We start from the raw sequence: 5,000 nt of genomic DNA, 5'->3' as shown, positions 1-5,000 counted from the left end.
CCTCCGTGCCTCTGACATCCCCTGCAGGTGTGTTTAAAAAAAAAAAAAAACATTTCATATATATATATATATATTTATTTCTATGAGACGTTATAGCCCCCTCCACTCAATATATTCCTTAAAATAAATTGAAAATATATTCGTCTAGATCTGCTGTGTACGACTTGCGCCAACGTACCTGTAAGCTGATGGCCGAGACCAGGAGAACGGATCCGGACAAGTTCGGCTTCAAGTCACGTGATCTCGAATTCCTTGAGAACCAGTGCGCTCCCGGTAATTATATATATATAATTCTCTGTTTAGTACTATCCTCATTCTTTTTCTAATAATTTTACGGTGAAAAAGTAGAAGGTGGTCTTAAATGAGGCCCACAATTATATATGGATAACTTGGTTAGATAACTAAGGGTCGGTATAATTAAAAAAGAAAAACAAAATATATATAAATATAATCATTTATGCAGACTATATATTTTTAAAATAGAATTTGCTTCAGATTCGACAAAAAAACGTCAATTTTTGAAAGCCCAGCTTAGTAACAGGAACCAACACTTTCTTTTTCTAGTTCAAAACAAAACAAGATTTAGTGGTCTATTGACGTCATTAGTTGTTTAGTGATGTCATTAGTAGTTAAGTGACGTCATTAATAGTATACCAACGTCATTAATCGTCCCATAACATCATTAGTGAATTAGTGACATTATTAATAATTTAACAACGTCATTCATAACTTCGCTACACCATCAGACCATCCGTACTTTAATTGCATCATTAGTAAATTCGCGACATCATCCGTAGTTTGAATACGTCATCAGTAGATTCGTGACGTCATCCGTAGTTTAAATACGTCATCAGTAGATTCGTGACATCATCCATAGTTTAAATACGTCATCAGTAGATTCATGACGTCGTCCGTAGTTTAAATACGTCATCAGTAGATTCGTGACATCATCCATAGTTTAAATATGACATCAGTAGATTCGCGACGTCATCCGTAGTTTAAATACGTCATCAGTAAATTCGTGACGTCATCCGTAGTTTAAATACGTCATCAGTAAATTCGTGACGTCATCCATAGTTTAAATACGTCATCAGTAGATTCGTGACGTCATCACCCCCCCCCCCCCTCTTCCTCAGACCCGCCCAACTGCGACTACGCTAACTACGAGGGTCGATTCCTGCCTTATTTCGACCGCTTCTTCACCAACGTGTTCGACCCGGCGGAGTGTAAGCAGTACTGCGACAGCGAGAGGGACTTTGCCTGTAGGAGTTTCAATTTCCAGGTGAGAGGGGGAGAGAGATGGGGGAAGGGAGAGGGAGAGGGAGATGGGGAAGGGGAAGGGGGAGAGAGATGGGGGAAGGGAGAGGGAGAGGGGGAATGGGAAGAGGGAGAGAGAGAGATGGGGAAGGGGAAGGGGGAGAGAGATGGGGGAAGGGGAAGGGGAGAGATGGGGGAGAGGGGAGGGGGAAGGGGAAGAGGGAGAGAGAGAGATGGGGAAGGGGAAGGGGTAGAGAGATGGGGGAAGGGAGAGGGAGAGGGGGAAGGGGGAAGGGAAGAGAGATGGGGAAGGAAGAGAGAGAGGGAGAGGGAGTTGGGGGGAGGAATGAGGTGGATAGGGGTGTGAGAAGGAAGGAGGAGGAGGGGGGAGAGGGAAAAAGAGGGGAAAGCCAAGGTGGAGGAGAAATGGGAAATTATGTAGGAGGGGAAAGGAAAAGGAAAGGAAATAGAGAGAGAGAAAAGAGAAGAGAGAAGAAGATAATGGTAGAAGGAAAATGGGAAGGGAAAGTGTAGAAGAAAGAAAAGGAAACGGAGGGAAATTGGGAGTGAGGGAAGGGAGAGACTTAATAGAGAAGACGTAAATGAAAGAAAAACTAGATAAAGCGGGGAAAGATAGCAGAATAATTAAAGAAAGAAAAAAAATCAGGCTATTCATCAAAACTTGCGAAAATGATAAATATTGATGTGCATTGCGTGCATTAAGTGTTACCAATATTAATACATTTATTCATTCTTAATATCAACATCCATAGCCACGCTACCTAACAGTCTACAAACCTACATGGAACTACACTACACTACACGTACATTACGTAAACTGCACTTCCCTCTACTTCCCAAAATCCTTCCTTCTTTTCCCCACCCAGTCGTTCAGAAGAGAATGTTCACTGAGTTCAAACGACACGTTCACCGTCCTAAATCCTTCCTTCTTTTCCCCACCCAGTCGTTCAGAAGAGAATGTTCACTGAGTTCAGACGACACGTTCACCGTCCTAAATCCTTCCTTCTTTTCCCCACCCAGTCGTTCAGAAGAGAATGTTCACTGAGTTCAGACGACACGTTCACCGTCCTAAATCCTTCCTTCTTTTCCCCACCCAGTCGTTCAGAAGAGAATGTTCACTGAGTTCAGACGACACGTTCACCGTCGGCGGCCAGAATGCCTTGCAGGTCGAGAGAGATTATTTCTACTCGGAGAAGGCTGCGTGCAAGACAGGTGAGTTGAAATGTTGTTATGGCCATTGGTAATGTTATTTGTTATTATTGCTGTTGTTGTTGTTATTATTATCATTATTGTTATTGTTATTGTTATTGTTATTGTTATTGTTAATATTATTATAAATATTGTTCTTATTATCATTATTGTTATTTATTATTATTATTACCATTATCATTATCATTATCATTATCATTATCATTATCATTATTATTACCATTATTATTATTATTATTATTATTATTATTATTATTATTATTATTATTATTATTATTATTATTATAGTTATTATCATTGTTATTATCATTATTGTCATTATTATTATTATAATTATTATTATCATTATCATTATTATTATTATTATTGTTATTATTATTAATATTATTATCATTATTTTTTGTTATTATTATTATTATTATTATTATTATTATTATTATTATTATTATTATGTTAGTGTTAGTGTTAGTGTTCTTGTTATTATTGTTATTGTTATTGTTATTATTATTATTATTATTATTATTTTTATAATTATTATTATTATCATCATAATCATTGTTCTTCTTCTTATTATTATGGTTGTTATCGTTGCTGTTGTTATTATTATTACTATTATTATTATCATTATTATTACTGTCATTGTTTTGTTGTTGTTGTCGTTATCATTATTATTGCTATTATCATTATTAGCATTACTATTATTATGTTTGTCATTATTATTATTATTGTTATTATTATTATTATTACCAGTATCATTATTATTATCATTGCTTTTGTTGTTGTTGTTACCATTATCATTTCTTGCCATGAGATGCGTAACAATCAACGTAATCCTTGGAATTATGATCCCTATATAAGTACTCATTGAAATCATAAGAGGAAAATCAGAAGAGGAAAAATAACGATAATAATGACTAAAAGTTATAATAACATGATGAGTAACATAGATAATAAGAATAATAACAACAGCAACAACAACAACAGGCTCAACAGTAGAAAATGATAAATAACAATAATAATCATAACCTTAATTAAAAACAACAACAACGGCTAGTCGAATACATAGACAGAACATTATAAATAACAATAACAGTCATAACAATTATAATTAAATAACAACAACAACAAAACAAACAAACAGACAAACAAACAAGATAACCGAAAAAATGTATATAACCACAACCTTACGCCCACTTTAACTTTTCCCCCCCTCTCCCCCCGCCCACAGTGAAAGTCGACTGCACGCCCACGGACATGGTAGTGACGTTCAGCTTTGGCACGGCTTTCGAAGGACGCATTTACGCCACGGGGAATGCGCAGGCGTGCTTCGAGATGGGAAATCGCCAGACACAGGTGTTCTTGAGGTTGCCACTGGGAGCTGCTTGTGGAACGCAGGAGGAGGTGAGGAAGAGAGGGAGAGAAGGGGGGAGGAGAGTGGGAAGGAGGGAGAGAAGGGGGAGGAGAGTGGGAGGGAAGGAGGGAAGGGGGAGGAGAGTGGGAGGGAGTGAGGGAGGGAGAGGGAAGGGGAACTGCCAGACGCACGTGTTTTTGTTTTCTTTTTCCTAACAAACAAGACAATACTTGTAATGTATAATCCACCTTTTTCTCCCCCATTAAAACCCCTACCAAGTGATTCAATAATCCCATTTTCTGTCTCTTCCTCTCCACCTGGCGACTACCAAAATAACCCTTTTCTCTCCTACCAAACGATACCACACAACCTATCTTACCCCTTTCTCTCTTATAAAACCCTACCAGACAAACCAATTTACATTTTTTTTCTCTTACCAAGCGATACCACACACCCCACCTTATCCTTTTCTCCCCTACCAAACGATACCACACATCCCATCAACCACACACACTAACCTCTTTTCTCACAGGCTCCGGGCAAATTCGTGAACACGGTGGTGGTTCAACAACATCCTCTCATCATGCAAGAATCGGACAGGACGGTCAGAGTGGAGTGTTCTTTCGAGGCAGGAGACCAGACCGTGAGCTTCGCCCCCCAGGCTGGTGCGGGAAGGACAGGAGGAGGCATTGATATCAAGTAAGTAAACCACAGGGTAACTGGGGAGTTAAAACGAAGGCGTAAAGGGGGTGTTTATACCATGGGAGAGTTATACCCTGGGATACAGGAGGAAGGATGACAGGGAGGGAGGGAGGGATATCATGGGGCACTGGGGGAGTGTTACCATGGGACACAGGGGTACTTATACCATAGGGCACATGAGAGATGCCACAGGAGAGGGTAAAGGGAAAAGAGCGGGTGAGAGCCGGATATACCGAGGGACGGAGAGGGAATGGAAAGGGTGAAAAACTGTGTGCTTGGTCAAGCTAAATTTCTCTACCTCTTTCCTGATTTTCCACACATACACCAATCCCTGGAACCAATGCTATATACCAAACCACCCCAAGGGGCAGAAAACTTTCCCAAACCTATCAGGGAACGTCAGAATGCCACAGAACACCCTCCAAAAGTAACGAAAGAGAAGAAATGGCTGAGTAAAAGA

General features: G+C 39.5%; 1 protein-coding gene across 1 annotated transcript in view; it reads left to right on the top strand.

Annotated features, from left to right (window-relative positions):
* LOC125042414 overlaps positions 1-5,000 on the top strand; it is a 56,285-nt gene that overhangs the window by 39,144 nt on the left and 12,141 nt on the right. The window contains 6 exon segments of the mRNA XM_047638046.1: positions 1-27; positions 149-273; positions 1,137-1,282; positions 2,376-2,490; positions 3,716-3,888; positions 4,371-4,537. The exon segment at positions 1-27 is cut by the window's left edge and continues 112 nt beyond it. Of these exon segments, the coding sequence (XP_047494002.1) occupies positions 1-27; positions 149-273; positions 1,137-1,282; positions 2,376-2,490; positions 3,716-3,888; positions 4,371-4,537 (753 nt within the window).

The sequence above is a fragment of the Penaeus chinensis genome, chromosome 32 (assembly GCF_019202785.1).
Source record: "Penaeus chinensis breed Huanghai No. 1 chromosome 32, ASM1920278v2, whole genome shotgun sequence".
Lineage (NCBI taxonomy): Eukaryota > Metazoa > Arthropoda > Malacostraca > Decapoda > Penaeidae > Penaeus > Penaeus chinensis.
Note: the sequence above shows the minus strand (reverse complement) of the source record. Positions and strands in the feature narration are given on the sequence as shown.